This window comes from Delphinus delphis, chromosome 17 (assembly GCF_949987515.2).
Source record: "Delphinus delphis chromosome 17, mDelDel1.2, whole genome shotgun sequence".
NCBI lineage: Eukaryota > Metazoa > Chordata > Mammalia > Artiodactyla > Delphinidae > Delphinus > Delphinus delphis.
In genome coordinates, this window is record NC_082699.1 from 12710914 (window position 1) to 12727393 (window position 16480).

Below are 16480 nucleotides of genomic sequence, written 5' to 3' on the forward strand. Positions count from 1 at the left end.
AAATAAACTCACAGTAGATTAAAGACCTAAATGTAAGACCAGAAACCATAAAACTCCTCAAAGAAAACATAGAACACTCTTTGACATAAATTGTAGCAACGTTTTTTTGATCCATTTCCTAAAGCAAAGGAAATAAAAGCAAAAAATAAATAAATGGAACTTAATTAAACTTAAAAGCTTTTGCACAGCAAAGTAAACCATCGACAAAAGGAAAAGACAGGCTACTGAATGGGAGAAAATATTTGCAAATGATATGACCGATAAAGAGTTAATATCCAAAATATATAAACAGCTCATACAACTCAGCATCAAAAAAACAACCTGATTAAAAAATGGGCAGAAGACCTGAATAGACATTTCTCCAAAGAGGACGTGCACAGGGCCAACACGCAAATGAAAAGAGGCTTAACATCACTAAGCATCAGAGAAATGCAAATTAAAGCCACAATGAGATATCACCTCACTCCTGTCAGGATGGTCATCAAAAAGAACACAACTAGCAAATGTTGGTGAGGTTGTGGAGAAAAGGGAACCCTGGTACATTGTTGGTAGGAATGTAAATTGGTGCAGCCACTGTGGAAAGCAATATGGAAGTTCTCAAAAAGCTAAAAATAGAACTACTGTATTACTCCCCACTCCTGGGTATATATCTGAGAAAAACAAAAACACTAATTTGAAAAGATACATGCACCCCATTGTTCATAGCAGCACTACTTATAGTTGCCAAGATATGAAAGCAACCTAAATGTCCATCAACAGATGAGTGGATAAAGAAGGTGAGATTTATATACACAATGGAATACTACTCAGCCGTAAAAAAAGAACAGAATTCTGCCATTTGCAGCAACATGGATGAACTTGGAGGGCATTATGCTAAGTGAAATAAGTCAGAGAAAGACAAATACTGTATGATATCATTTGTATGTGGAATCTAAAAAATACAACAAACTAGTGAATATAACAAACAAGAAGACTCACAGATATAGAGAGCAAACCAGTGGTTACCAATGGGGAGGGACAAACTTTTGGGTGTAAGGATATATTGTACAACATGGGGAATATAGCCAATATTTTTTAATAACTGTAAATGGAAAGTAACCTTTAAAATTGTATAAAAAATAAAAAATGTATTTTAAAAAATCCCCAGAACAATAAAGCACACATTTTATTTCTGCCAGAAAAAAAAAAAAAAGGTGATGATGTTGTTTTCAGAGATAGGAGCCTTTTGTAGTCTCTTTTTTATTAGTATAGTTTTATTTTAAAAATAATATTTGAGTTTATCTTTTATAATAAAGATATTTAAATATATTGTTTTCTTCAAAATGGCTATATTCCTGTATTTTAACATGTATTATAAACAAATAGTACTTTATTCCTTGAGGTTTATATTACTGTAATATGTTAAAAATTCTTTTTTGATTCCTTGTAAGTTTTTTAAAATTTTAAATTTATTTGGGATAGTCAGACTCTTTACTGTATTTATATTGTTTTATTCTTGAAATGGCTAGGAAGTTATTTTCAATACTTTATTTTGGAGCAGATTTATTGAGTAAGTCATTAGTTATGATATTACTAGAGGGACTTCCACTGCATTCAGAAAAGTGTGAAAGTAATACGTATATTGCTTGATGAATTATCACAAACTGTTTTTACTTGTATGTGAAAGTTTTACTTGCATGTAACTGCCACCTAGGTCAAGAAATAGATTCAGTAGATTTGAAAGTTCCATTAATTGTGAAAGCAGAGATAGGGGTCATTTACTTAAGGATTTCTCTTTGAACTATAGAGAAATTCTTTCTCTATTTTAAATGTACTTAAATGCCATGCTATTTCAAAGGCGTGTTGCATTTTCTTCTTGTTTTGTTATAAATGAATCTGGATTATTGTGTATTTGATGTAGGAGTACGGTTGGACAGAATGAACTGAAAATTACAAGTGATCGAGCAATAAATTCAGGATTGTTTTTTGAAGGTAAACCAAAGCCTTCAAAACAGTCACTTCAGTCTTACCAAGAAGCTTTGCAGCAGCAGGTATTCATTCATTTTTTTATTCATTCGTTTGTTTGTTCATCTAATGTTAAACATCTTATGTGTTAGTACAGTGGTCTGTTAAAACTCAGAGTGTGGCAGAGGAGAACAAATTCCATTCATTTATAATTCAGTGTGATAAGGTTTGATGTAGGTAGACTGGAATGCATGGGGTAGGGAGAATAATTGCCTGGGCTGTTAGGAGGGCTTCACATGGTTGATGATATTTGAGTTGCATGTTATACAGTGAATAAATGTGAAATTCCTGGTGTATTCAGTAAATGGAATTGATGTAGGAGAAGGGGCTGGAGTGTTAGATTGTGCTGGATTGTGAAGGATAGCTAATAAGGGGTTTTCAGTTTCATCTTGTTATCAATAGCCAAAGGGAGGACATTTTAAACCAAAAAGTGAAAGAAATAGTTGATATGAGTAGGTGTGGCTTTCAGGAAGATATCTGGTTCTGATATGGATGGTTGGGAAAGAGATGTGGCAGAGAAACCTTTTAATAAACTATTGAGGTAGTCCAGCCAGGAGGTAGCAAGGCGCTGAACCAGGTGGGGAAGATGGAGAGGGCATCCAAGAGACAATTCTGGGGTTCCATTGATAGGGCTTAGATTTAGGGAGTGAGGAAAGAACAGAGGGCTTGAAGATGATTCTGAGTGTTGTAATCTGAGAGAATAATGAGGCTGTGAACTGATGGTAGGGAAAAAAGAGGTAGAATGCTTAGGGAGGAGGATAATGTTCTGTTGTGGTTTGTAATGTTTGGAGAGAGTTTACTTAAGAGTAACTGTATCAGGGACTTCCCTGGTGGCGCAGTGGTTAAGAATCCACCTGCCAATGCTGGGCACACGGGTTTGAGCCCTGGTCCAGGAAGATCCCACATGCCGTGGAGCATCTAAGCCTGTGCATCACAACTACTGAGCTTGCACTCTACAGCCCGCGAGCCACAACTACTGAGCCCGCGTGCCACAACTGCTGAAGCCTGTGCACCTAGAGCCTGTGCTCTGCAACAAGAGAAGCCACTGCAATGAGAAGCCTGTGCACCGCAACGAAGAATAGCACCTGCTCATCGCAACTAGAGAAAGCCCTTGTGCAGTAACAAAGACCCAACGCAGCCAAAAATAAATAAATAATAATAAATTAATAGCTTAAAAAAATAAAAGAGTAACTGTTTTAGATGTATGGGTTTTTTGAGGGGAATACTCATATCTCCTCCAGAGAGGACCCTGGAACTCTAGGTATATATTCACCTGAGGTACTTTTCTACAAAGTTTCACTTGGATTTCTTCTAAAGCTCAGCTTTTTTGTTCAGTTTTTTACGTTGGGCAACCTCCTTGGAAGGTGGATTTTTTTAAATTACAGAATTACCAACATTATTTTTTTTGTGTTATGATTCTACAAACAAAAGACTGCATTTATCTGTTTTCAAATGAGCATATTAAAAACACCACCGACAAAACCAGATTTCCTAACTCTAGAATTTTATTTTATGTATGTGATAACTTCCTTGGCCTTTCTGGAGTAGTTGCTTAAATTTTCCATGCATATGGTTATGATTTTAAAAGTAGCTTTCCAAAATGTAGATCTTTATTCATTGCCTATTTATGCTTTTAGAGACCAACCCTGTGCTTATACTTGATGATGATAAGACTGTATTTGTTTTTTATGCTTTCATAAAGTATACTTAAATAGCCCAACACTCTCCAGAGAACTTTGAACCTTCAACAGCTTTGAATTTGGGGAATGGAGTTTGCCCGGGGTAGAGTAGGTCTGGTGAGGTATAGGAAGTAGTTGGCCCAGATCTCATGAGGTGTGAAGAGTAGTTTGTTGCTGGCCAGATCCCGTGAAAGGGTAGATGAAAAAAGGAAGTAGGGAGATTTTGTTGGTCCCCATGAAACTGGTGAGGTTAGGGAGGGAATGAAGCTGGGGAGTGGGAAGATGGAGTTGGTTTAGTCCAAAGTGGCACCAGTGGCTGGAAAGGACTCAAGTGACATGATGTGAGGGAGTAGCAGCTATATATTCCAGCTAGCAAATTGTTGTTAAATTGTTTTTATTTTATTTTATTTTTTTATAAATTTATTTTATTTTTGGCTGCATTGGGTCTTTGTTGCTGCATGTGGGCTTTCTCTAGTTGCGGCGAGCAGGGGCTACTCTTCGTTGTGGTGCCCAGGCTTCTCATTGCGGTGGCTTCTCTTGCTGCGGAGCGTGGGCTCTAGGCGCGCGGGCTTCAGTAGTTGTGGCATATGGGCTCAGTAGTTGTGGCTCGTGGGCTCTAGAGCGCGGTCTCAGTAGTTGTAGTGCACCGGCTTAGTTGTTCCATGGCATGTGGGATCTTCCTGGACCAGGGCTCGAACCCGTGTGCCCTGCATTGGCAGGCGGATTCTTAACCGCCGCGCCATCAGGGAAGCCCCTTAAATTGTTTTTAAATATATTTGTGATGTTAAATTTTATAGTGAAGTATATTGAAAAAAAATCCAGTTTTTTCTCTAATAAGAAAAATAAAATCTGATATTAAAACTTCTTGTATCAGAATACTTGTCAGCACTTATTACGAATGTTTCTTAATGTTGTTAAGATTCGAGAAAGAGAAGAAAGAAGAAAGAAAGAACGAGAAGAAAAAGAAGAATATGAAGCTAAATTAGAAGCTGAAATGAGAAGTTATAACCCCTGGGGGAAAGGTGGAGGTGGTGCTCCTCTGAGAGATGTAAAAGGAGATCTGATAAGTATGTTATTTCCATTGATTTGTTGTTTTTAAGAGAAACTAAGTTTAACTTTTTAAAAGAATGGGGAGTAGAAAAAAGTGGGAATCATAGTCTGTAAGGCAAGGTCTCTTTTTGTACAGCTTAATGCAAAAGAGGTATTTTGATAGTAAGCATAATAACAGGTTAAAAAGCCTTTTTTCTTCAGATTACTATTCATTTATTTTTATTACAAATTTTTCACCTTCCAATGATAATAACTCAGTTGCAGAGAAAAGTTCATGTTAGTTGGCAAGTTTTTACCCAAACTAGTAGTTAGAATTTTTAAAAGTTTTCTAGTAAAAACAATAAAACCCTTATTACAATTTGTTTTTAAACTAGTAAGACGTCTTTAAAATAAGTGATCCGGTGTAGTGGGGGCATGTTATATTTAATTCATATATGCCATGTACTTGCACAATGCAGGACTCCTTTGACAAAGATCTGGCCTCAGAAAGTTTTGGCAGGTTGCAGAATTATATTGATTTATCTTTCAATTATGTACTCTTAAAAATGTTCCATCTAGAAATCACACAACAAGCACTTTGAAAAGACGCTTTATATAACTTGTTATATATATTGGAATGGTCTCTGATTAGTTTTTAGCTTAGAATAAAAGCAGAGAAAGATAATGGGTTTTTTAAAAATTGTTTAATTGTAAATGAGAAATGAATAATTAGAAACCCATTAAAATGGTAAAAATGTAAATTTCACATTCTTTGGGTTTATGCTTTGTTGTAGGGATAGCTGAGTGATGAAATCAGAAGATTTTGAGGGGTACTGAGTTATTAGAGTTCTTAAGTATTATGCCTTTGATTCTTTGTTAAAGATGACTTTTTTAAAAAGATATATTTGAGGCCCACTTAAATTAATGAGATAATTCTTTTATTTTCCAAAGGATTTATTCCTTTCCTTTCTTCACCTCATAAATACTTTCCTCACAGTTTTGAAGACTAGAACTCTTACTCTCTCTTTATAGATGAGATGATTTTAGGTGATGCATAGATAAGCCTAGAAGTTAAATGTTTATTTGAATATATATTAGAAAAACACTGGTTTTCCATTAATGGATAGTACTATAACATTTCCTTTGAAAGTAAAGGCATTTAACGAAAAGTGCTCTAACGAAGAACTCCCATTTCTCAGAGGCTTAAGGCTTAAGGCAGTGTAAATTTACTTCTCACTTAAGTCACATTCTGATGCTGTTTGGGTGGTTCTCCTCCAAGAGGTGACTTGGGAATGTGAGCTTCTTCCATTGTGTCATTCCACCGTTTTGGAGTCCTTTATTTCTAGCTGCATAGATGTGGTCCAGAGGGTGGGAGAACAAGTTGAGAATTTTGTTGGGGCCTGGCCTGAAAGTGGAGGAATATCACTTTTGTCTTTGTTCCATTGTTCAGACCTAGTTATAAGGTTCTAAAGTAACTGCTTGGGAGGCTGGGAAGTTTTGGGTTCTTTATACCCAGGAGGAGGACATGAGATTGATAAGCATCTACCCAGTCTTTGCTATTAAATTTAAATTGTAAATTGATAGAAACATAACAGTTACCACGAAGGAAGTGCTTATTTATGTAACAGAAACTTTGGGAAACACTGGAATAATTTCCTAGAAGTTTCCAGCTTGCTCTAAGATTATATCCAGTTCAGACAATACAATTACAGTGTTTTGTGTATGTTTAATTGGTGGAAGTGAGTAGGATAAGTGTTTGTTATTGAATTATAAAATACTGTTTTAGAATTGCTTGACCTGACAGGAATGGAGCAAACTTTTCTGAGATTTTTACTTTTAGTGGTAATGTTTAGTTTGCTTATTTAATGCTACAGTCATGCCATGAAATAAAAAAGGTGTGCTGTTTTATCAAATGCAGTGGAACTTTTTTTTTAATGATATTTTCAAAACAAGTAAACTCATCACTTAAAGAATATCAGTTTGTTTTGTATGTGGCTGTTATATTTTAGAGAGAGAGGGAACATAATTTTTCTTTTTAAAATATGTAGTAAAGGGCTTCCCTGGTGGCGCAGTGGTTGAGAGCCTGCCTGCCAACGCAGGGGACACAGGTTCGTACCCTGGTCTGGGAAGATCCCACATCCCACGGAGCGGCTGGGCCCGTGAGCCATGGCCACTGGGCCTGCACATCCGGAGCCTGTGCTCCGCGGCGGGAGAGGCCACGGTGGTGAGAGGCCCGAGTACTGCAAAAAAAAAAAAAAAAAGAAACAAAACTAAAAATAAAACTACCATATGGCCCAGAAATCCCACTCCTGGGCATATACCCTGAGAAAACCATAATTCAAAAAGAGTTATGTACCACAATGTTCATTGCAGCACTATTTATAGTAGCCAGGACACGGAAGCAACCTAAGTGTCCATCGACAGATGAATGGATAAAGAAGATGTGGCACATACATACAATGGAATATTACTCAGCCATAAAAAGAAACAAAATTGAGTTATTTGTAGTGAAGTGGATGGACCTAGAGTCTGTCATACAGAGTGAAGTAAGTCAGAAAGAGAAAAACAAATACCATATGCTAACACATATATATGGAATCTAAAAAAACAAACAAACAAACAAACAATGGTTCTGACGAACCTAGGGGCAGGACAGGAATAAAGACCTAGACGTAGAGAGTAGACAAGAGGACATGGCGAGTGGGAAGGGTAAGCTGGGACGATGTAAGAGAGTAATGTTGACATATATACACTACCAAATGTAAAATGGATAGCTGATGGGAAGCAGCTGCATGGCCCAGGGAGATCAGCTTGGTGCTTTGTGACCACCTAGTGGGGTGGGATAAGGAGGGTGGGAGGGAGATGCAAGAGGGAGGGGATATGGGGATATACGTATGCATGTAACTGATTCACTTTGTTATACAGCAGAAACTAACACAACACTGTAAAGCAACTATACTCCAATAAAGATATTAAAAAAAAAAATTCCAAATATTTGGACATATTTCCGGATAGCTTCCTGTTGTTCACTTCTAGCATATATTCTGTTTTGTTCAGAGAGTATACTTTTTTGTTATTTCAATGTTTTTAAGTTTATGAGATTTATTTTATGGACTACCAATTTTATATATATATATATATATATACACATATATATACATATATATATATATGTATTTTTTTTTTTGGCGATACGTGGGCCTCTCACTGTTGTGGCCTCTCCCGTTGCGGAGCACAGGCTCCGGACGTGCAGACTCAGCAGCCGTGCCTCACGGGCCCAGCCGCTCCGCGGTATGTGGGATCTTCCTTGACCGGGGTACGAACCCGTGTCCCCTGCATCGGCAGGCGGACTCCCAACCACTGCGCCACCAGGGAAGCCCATATCTTGCAGTTCTTGAGTCAGTAATTTGTGAGTGTTTTAGCTGGATGGTTCTGTCTCAGGATCTCTCATGAGGTTGCAGTCCAAGATGTCACCTGGGGCTATAGTCATCTGAAGTCTTGATTGGGACTGGAGAATCTGTTTCCTATATGGCTCCCTCACACAGCTCAGGAGGCCTCAGTTCCTTGCCATGTGGGCTTGTCTTTAGAGCTCCTTAAGTGTCCTTTTGAAATGGTAGGTGGCTTCTTCAGAGTGAGTGAGCCAATAGATCAAGCAAGGTGGAAATATATTGTCTTTCATGAAGTAGCTTCAGAAGTCATATACCATCATTGTGCATGCAGTATCCTTTTCATAAGAAACAGCACACACTCCAGGGGAGGGGAATTGAGCTCCATCTTTTACGGGAGGATTGTAGAAAAATTTGTGGATATATTTTAAAACTCCACTCCACATGATATTTTTTCATTAGGAATACTAATGATGTTGGGTAAATTTCACTATGACTTGTTTTGAATTGTAACTATGTTTGTTCTGTATTTAAGATATTCAGAGTTCTGAAGTAACATAGATATGAATATGGTTTTTATGGGTTGTCAAAAATCCATATACTCTTAAGTTCTCTACTGATTTTGAATTTATTTTGTAAGGTTATTTTTTGAAAAATTTCTTACAAGTTTTGATAATTTAGTTTCTGTTTTCAGGGCACCAAGATACCATTGAATTATTCCAGCTCTGTCCTATTGTTTTTCTCTCCATTTGCCTACTTTAAGAAAATGTATTAAGTATACTAATTATAGAAATGCATTTATTGAAATAAATGGCTTATTTTTCCCTCTCAGCTGATTTGAATAGGATGCACAGACAAAATACAGAAGCCTTCCATAACCCAGATGCAAGAACATATGAAGATAAAAGGGCTGTTGTATCTCTAGACCAAAATTTAGCCACTTCAGATGCTGAGAACCTAGAAGATTCTGCAAATAAAAACTCAGGTTTTTAATCACATTCTATTCTTTTGTTTTTTTGGGTTTTTTTACATTTCTAAAGTTGTTCTGTTCTCCAAGAAAGTTCTTATGATTTTGAGAATTTGGTTACTCTGAGTCAGGAAGCATAACACATTATTCATGCTATTTACAATAACTTTTCTACATAGGTACTTTGAAAAAAGTGAATAAAGAAATACATCTTGCTCCTTAATAATATGTATGTATTCTCAGCTTTATTACTTGCTTATGTATACTTTAGCTGCTGCTAACACTTTTATTTTGCTGATGGGGAGGGCATTTCTTAAAATCAAATAGTCTTTCTACCCATACAGAGTTTGGTAAAGTTTATGAGTTCTTATACCATCAGAATTAGTTTGAATTAGTGAAAACATATCAGATGTTGTATGATAAATTATACGGTGAAATTCATTTTTTGTTTTATAATCAGTTGCCCTCCCTTATAAAACCACAATATACAAAGAAATAAATGAAGTAATTAAAAGTTTACTTTGACTTCTGGTCACATCTGCCTTTCATAAGCAAATATCTTTGATTTGCTATTAAACAGGGTCCTTTAATTAAAGATTCTGTAAATTGAAGATTATTCAATATCTTTCTTTATGACTTGCCAGGAAAAGTTGTAATCATCTTTATCAAGTATATGTGAAAGTATGTTACATATTTAAAATTCAAATGAAGTTTAAAGAATATACCACCTTATACTATATTTTGATGCCTATAAAGTAACCATTTATTTATGACAAATTCTCTTTTGTACATTCACAGAAATTTTAATTTTAGACTAGAAAAGAACTCTATATTAGGAAGTCTTTCTACAATGTCCCTGACTAATCATACAGTTTTTTAAAAACTTAAGAAAATTTTTAGTGCATATTGGCCAAATAGGCAGACTAAATGGTGAGCTCTGATTAGAATTACTAGCCTTGCATCTTTCAAGCCTTTGATGGTAGCACTGATCTCTGCAGCCTTTTAGAACACTTCATGAGATGTGTGGTTGGTTGTTTCCATGGACAGCCTGTATCACTGTTTGATCTCTAATTACAAGAAAATGCTTTCCTACTTTGATCCACAATAGATTTTTACACAGTGGATCTAGTTTTGATTTTTGGAGTACTAAAATTAGCACTTTTGATTATGATGAAATTACTAATTTGGCTCCCACTCTGAGTCTGTAATAATTCAGTGTACAATAGCAGCATCAAAACACCTTTCCATTTTATTGAAGAGAATTTTGACCTCTTTCTGATTATCATTATTTTTCTCTTCATTGGCTTCTGCTTCTGGTAGTCTTTATTGAGATCAGTGGTACAGACCCCTTCTCTTCCGTTCTCTTCTACACCCTGTATTGTTTGTAGTTCTCTCTTAGCCTAGAACTTTCTCTGTCATAGTAATAGCACTTTAGGCATCTAGCTCTGCTTACAAAGCAAAAGCCCTGCAAAAATCAAAGCTTTCCATGACCCATTCCCAAGAGGGAGCACAAGCTTGATGATTGAATATGCATAGCAGAATTTATTGTCTATTGCCTTTCTGTACACTACCAGGGTTTTGGTGCAGCTGTTGTGGCCAGGATGCTCTAGTTTAAGAAATCATATAAAATCATAAAATGTTAAAATTTCCCTTTTTTGTGAATTGAAATTTCCTAAATTAACTTTCATTCCCTAAGAATTCACTTAAAACAGACTTTCTGAATGCAAAAAACTATTGAGAGTCACCTTATTTGTTGGTATGCCATCATATATGTGTAGGAGTGTGTGTGTATACATATGTATGTGTGTGTACACATACACATACATATGTGGCATGTAATATTTTAAAGGCTTTAAGGGAACTTGAATATACCTGAGCGTTGAATATGATAATGTATACTTAAGGTTCATTATCCTCTAATGTTTTGTCTTGATTAGGCCTGTTTCTGAGGCCCTTCTTAATGTTTGTTGTTTTTCTTTTACTTTATGGTTCTTGGATGAAAAACAATGTTGATAAAGTCCATACTAATTTGGCTTAAATTTATTTTTTCGCTTATTATGATGCCTGAATACATTTTCATTTTCTTTGTTTAGAGCATGTGTTTCCCTTTGGTTTTATTTTTATAGTGTTTTTATATTTGAAAGAACTTATCTTGCCTGCCTCTAATAATATTTTTCTCTAATTGCCTCAACGGTTTAGAATTTGAGTGATCATCAAAGTGAAACAAACTACTCAGTTTTGGTTTGCTAATCAGCTTTTCCACCATAACATAAGATTTTAATGTTTAGGTATTGATTTGCCTTTCTGCTGATCTCTTCAAGTAAGCATTAATAAATTTAAACACAAAGGCAAAATAGACCTAAATGACAGCTAAACTGCAACGCAGTTGTCCTGCAAACACTATATGAGTGAGAGAAATAAATGCTTTAGATTGATGGTATAAGGAAACTAAAAAATGATATAAAAAGTTATGTGAGGCTTAAACACCAATTTTTTTTTTTCTGCATTCAAAGAGACCCCTGGGGTATAATTATTTTCCAGGTTGCTTTTATGAAATAATTTTTTCCCTTTCCCAGAATGTTTAATACTATTTATAGGTAATATATAGCATATTTTTATTTTTCATGTTAATATCTCATTAATATGGTAGAATTTTTAAATAAAAAGTATTGCAGTGATTAAAATAGTCACTTTAATTTGTAAAAAATGTTTTTGGAGCTAACTTTCTAATCTATTCTTTAAACCATGGATGGGAATCCACTTTTGGAATTACTGATTTTTAAAAACAATTTTAGAAAATTTTTGTATGTGTATACATAATACATTTTAGTGTATAATTAAGCAGTGTTCTTAAGAAAAGGATATTTATATTCATAAATAAGAACTTAAACATGTACTTTTTTTTCTGTCTATAAATTTTACTTTAAAGCCTTTGCTGCAGTGAGAGTTGCTTACGTTATTAGCTTTTCTGTTTTCTTGATGTCTTTCAGGTATAGATATGTTATGCTTTTTCAACTGTGTATTAATTTTATTTTAGTTTTACCATTTTTTTTCTCTCTTTACTTTTTATCTGGTCTTTAGATTCTAATCTCAGCCTTCTTCTGAGTTTAACCTCTGGAGTTCCATATTTAGCACATTTTTTTTCAAGATTTGAATTTATTAGCAAAGTCTTTATTCTTTAACCTTTATGTTTTCTAAGCACTGGCTAATGGTATGTTTTTGCAAAATTTCCCTTTCAAGGTCATATGCAAACACAGAGCTCTCCTTTTGCTCGGGGAAATATTTTTGGTGAGCCTCCAACTGAACTTCAGATTAAACAGCAGGAATTATACAAGAATTTTCTTCGTTTTCAGGTGAAATGCTTACTTGATTACAGTTTCAAAGTTTCATAAGAGTTTTTTTAAAAAAATTAATTATTTTTGGCTGTGTTGGGTCTTTGTTGCGGTGCGCGGGCTTCTCATTGCGGTGGTTTCTCTTGTTGCGGAGCACGGGCTCTAGGCACGCGGGCTTCAGTAGTTGTGGCATGCAGGCTCAGTAATTGTGGCTCGCAGGCTCTAGAGCACAGGCTCAGTAGTTGTGGCACAAGGGCTTAGTTGCTCCGTGGCATGTGGGATCTTCCTGGACCAGGGCTTGAACCCTTGTCCCCTGCATTGGCAGGTGGATTCTTAACCACTCTGCCACCAGGGAAGTCCCCATAAGAGTTTTAATAAACTAAACTTGCAAAGATTTAATCCACAAGATAAAGAATAAATTCTAAAATGCCACACAGTTACTAAAATATCTAATTTATATAAGATATAAATTACATTATATTATATTATTATACTGTTCTACTTATGTCTGAAAAAGGAATAGGGAGACATGTTAGGTATACCAGTTGACTTAAATTTTATTAAATCATTAAGTGTTAAAGAATGCTGAAATTTCTAAAACTGAAACACTTAAAATGTTCACCTATTAGGCATAGAATGAATCTTTCTAGATGCTCACATGTGTTAGTAGAAAATAATTAGTTTTTTGCAAATGATTTGATATTCTTGACTCAGTTGTATAGTTTGTAAATAAATAAATATTAAATGTAATCACATTTTGCAATTATTTGCCTCATTTATGTATATAAGCAAGTAGGATTTAAAGTACTAGAAATTGCCCAAAGGAAGATACTTGAGCATCAGGTGTTTATTAAGCAAACAGATTTATTGAACTCTCATACTGAGGCCACCCTTGGGATGGAGCCTGAGGTGAATGAGAGGCCTGCTCATAGCGGGCTCACAATATTTTCTCTCCTTACCTCCCTCTCCTCCATACCCACACTTACATCCCAGTGTCAGATTAATCCTGTGGCCAGGTTAATCTTCCTTTGATATGACTTCTCATGTTTTTATTCTTTATTCAAAACCTGGCAGTAGCGTTTCTTTTCTACAGAAAATGTCCATATTCTTTATTCTGACACTTCTGGGGCCTCCAGTCTAATCCCAACCTCTTAAACAGATTCTTCTTACAGAGATTCTATTCAAACATGCCATCTTTCTGATCCTAATTATTGTGGACTTTTAAGGCAGTGACATAATGGATGTAGTCTTAAGGATAATTGATCAGACATTACTGTTGATGATGTATTTTTGGAGGATTTAAAAGACTGGAAGCAGGGGTGTTTTACTAGAGTGGTGACAGTGGAAATGGATGGAAAGACCTTTCAAAGGATCGACAGAATGAATAGAGATATTGACTGTAAGAGAGTAGCATCAGAGATCCCAAGGATACTGGCCACTTGAGTCAGGTAGCAGCAGATTGAGGGTCAAAGAATCACGTTTTGAACTTGAAGGACCCTCTGGTATATTGCCCATAATGATAGCAAGTCAAAATTATGTAGTTCCTATTATACTTACTGAGTGTTAGCCTGCTCTAGGGTAAATTCAGGGAAAAATAAGTCTTGCCACTTTGTAGCCTATTATTATTTATAGGATAGTTTTACATATAGTATCTTATTAAACCTCAGTACTCTCTGAGGAAGTTATTACTCTTTTTATTTTATGACCAACTAAAATACAGGATGAGGCTCACCTTTGGTGGCAGAGCTTGCAAGTTGTGAGGCGGTGCTTGAACCCAAGTCTCCTGACTTTAAGTATCATATCTAGAGGTACTACAGTTATGTTTCTAGCTCTAGGAAGTCTTTCCTCTGGGAAAAAACTACTAGTAGTGGGGGAAACTTTGACTGTATAAGTTTCAGAATAAGTTCAACCTTCACTTCTCCCACTGTATAAAATGGTGGTTTATGTATTTTTCTTTTAGCAGCCTCTTAAAAATTCCCTTTTTGCCCCCAAACAAAATCTAATCCAGAACTCTATGAAAATGTAAAATAGCTAAATGGTATCTATTTTTAATATCAACAATATAGTGTCAGACAAAAAGAATCTCCAAACTTAAGTGTTAAATGTTATAAAATGTTTAAATCTGTGCACAAAGATGGCAAAGGAAGCCTCAGCTCCATGTCTGCATAAATAAGTTATACCGTTAGTTTAAGTTAGTGCAGCAGAAGTCTTCATGTGGTTAAAATTTGGTAAATAACACATGTGAGTGTTTAGATGTCATTTTTAATTGCAGCTTTAAAAATAATTAACAAGTTTAATAAAATATTTGCAGGACCCTTGAAGCACTTTTGTGTTATATGGTTTGAAAACCACTGACCTGGATGATAGCTTTTCTCTTTCCATTGAACTTCTGTGTGGCATTTTTGTTGGAATGATATTTCTGTGGATTCATTAGGTGTGAGATCCATTTATGATTGTGACCCATTAATGGAGAAGTGACTTTGTCATTGTGATTTTTTTTTCATGGAGGAGGAAAAAGGGGGAACTGAGTATTAAATGTGAGGTTTTGTTGTATGGATCATAAATGATGTTTTCTCTAGGGCTATTGTAATTGAAGAAGTGATTACATACACACCACTTAGTATTAAATATTAGGATTGTACATATTTAATAGTGTTGTGAGAAAGAAATGTTGGAAAAAGCCCTAGCATGTAAAATCATGGCACATATAAGAAGACTACAGTTCTTATAGCTCAAAAGTTTGTCAGCACTAAATATAGCAACCTTGAAGCTAGAGGAAACGCAGACAAGAACTATAAAAATAATACGAATAGTCATAATCAATCCATACTTAAGAGGGATGAAAATCTATTGATATCCTTAAACCAGCATCATGAATACCCAGTACCTGTGCTGTCATTCTTCTCTATCTCATTCATGGAGGATGTAGACTATCTGTTAAGGTCCTCTTCCTTTCAGATCTTAGACTCTGTCTTAGAATGTTCCCCCAGAATACTCAGCACTGCAGGCCCCAGGTGGCATTCAAACAAAACTTAGTTATGAATTCTTGTGGCTAAAATCCTCATTTACCTTGCCAGTAGATAGGAAAGGAGAAAGGCCATTCTAGGGAAGGGATTCCTACTTAATGAGTGATTGCTAAAATATTTCACTGTTGTTTTAGGATACTAATCACGCCAAGGAACTTTGAGACGTAATAGTAGCAGTCATTATAGAATAATATAATCATGAATTATTTACTAAGTACTTCTACATAGGAGGAACTTTTATGTTTTTTTACATACATTATTTCATTTCAATTCTTTGAGTACTGCCTTGAGGTATAGACATTAATAACTCTTTTTGCCAGATGACAAAACTGAACAAGAAAGTTTCTTAAGGTCACACAGTCCGATGGAGCTGGAATTTTACTCAGAGCTCTTAACATTACATCATGTGGCCTCCCTAATAAAACATAGGAAACTGAAAAATTTAGGAACTTATTTTTACTTACAAAAAGAGGGCAAAATGTTGATAATAGGGTAAATTAAGTGGTATTCTAACTTTTCAGTAGTTTCACAAAGTAATAACTAGGTTTAATTCTTTAGATTGAGGAAAAGAAACAAAGAGAAGAAGCAGAGCGAGAGAGATTGAGAATTGCCGAAGAAAAAGAAGAAAAACGGCTTGCAGAACAGAGAGCACGAATTCAGCAAGAGTATGAAGAGGAACAGGAAAAGAAAAGGGAGAAAGAGGAAGAGGTGCATTCTTACCTACTGTATTTTTCTACTTAGTCTGAAAGTGAACTCCTTATTTTGACTTGAAAAGATATTTATTACTTACAAAGGAGAACGGATCCATATCCATTTGTTAGATGCTATTTTTATAAAAATGAAAGACTAAATTAAGAGATAAATGATGACTTTTTTTACAGACGAAAACAGCTTAGGCCGACTAGGATGTTATAATAGATGCCTAATATTTTATTGTTAAGCAGACAGCTTTTTTATTTAAAGAACACTATATCATCTATACCTTCAATTTTATCTCTTTATTTCAAACAAATATGAATGAACTATAGAACGTGTGTGTGGAGTGTATATTTTTCTC

The 16480-nt window shown here is 35.3% G+C and overlaps 1 protein-coding gene across 3 annotated transcripts in view; it reads left to right on the forward strand.

The window, feature by feature from the left end:
• Positions 1-16480, forward strand: part of CSPP1 (centrosome and spindle pole associated protein 1) — a 109614-nt gene that overhangs the window by 61299 nt on the left and 31835 nt on the right. For all 3 annotated transcript variants that reach the window (XM_059994737.1, XM_059994738.1, XM_059994739.1), the window contains 5 exons: positions 1901-2030; positions 4603-4750; positions 8931-9083; positions 12306-12418; positions 15982-16131. In XM_059994737.1, the coding sequence (XP_059850720.1) occupies positions 1901-2030; positions 4603-4750; positions 8931-9083; positions 12306-12418; positions 15982-16131 (694 nt within the window). The remainder of the gene's footprint in view (positions 1-1900; positions 2031-4602; positions 4751-8930; positions 9084-12305; positions 12419-15981; positions 16132-16480) is intronic.